The sequence below is a fragment of the Apis dorsata genome, unplaced genomic scaffold, assembly GCF_000469605.1.
Source record: "Apis dorsata unplaced genomic scaffold, Apis dorsata 1.3 scaffold_21, whole genome shotgun sequence".
Classification (NCBI taxonomy): Eukaryota; Metazoa; Arthropoda; class Insecta; order Hymenoptera; family Apidae; genus Apis; species Apis dorsata.
In genome coordinates this window covers 93,155-93,415 of record NW_006263323.1, presented here as the reverse complement: position 1 = coordinate 93,415, position 261 = coordinate 93,155, and the positions used below count along the sequence as shown (strand labels likewise).

At 19.9% G+C, this 261-nt stretch overlaps 1 protein-coding gene across 1 annotated transcript in view; it reads right to left on the bottom strand.

The window, feature by feature from the left end:
- LOC102675623 (glycosylphosphatidylinositol anchor attachment 1 protein) overlaps window positions 1-261 on the bottom strand; it is a 3,565-nt gene that overhangs the window by 2,646 nt on the left and 658 nt on the right. The window contains exon 2 of the mRNA XM_031510109.1: window positions 106-261. Within this exon, the coding sequence (XP_031365969.1) occupies window positions 106-261 (156 nt within the window). The remainder of the gene's footprint in view (window positions 1-105) is intronic.

Below are 261 nucleotides of genomic sequence, written 5' to 3'. Positions count from 1 at the left end.
TATATATAATAATATATATATAATAAATAACTTAAAAGAAAACTTTAAAAAATATTTAACAAATTTTTTATTTAATAAAAAAAGTATCTTTTTTTATATGCTTACTTGTTGTTCTTGGAAAGGATATATTAATGTAAAATTATGTAAAAAAACATCTAAATGAAGCTGGTTTAATGTAGCAGCTAACCATGCATATGGCATTATATCTGGATATTGTTTCATTTCATGCAATAAATGTACATAATAATGCTTTGCTATTTG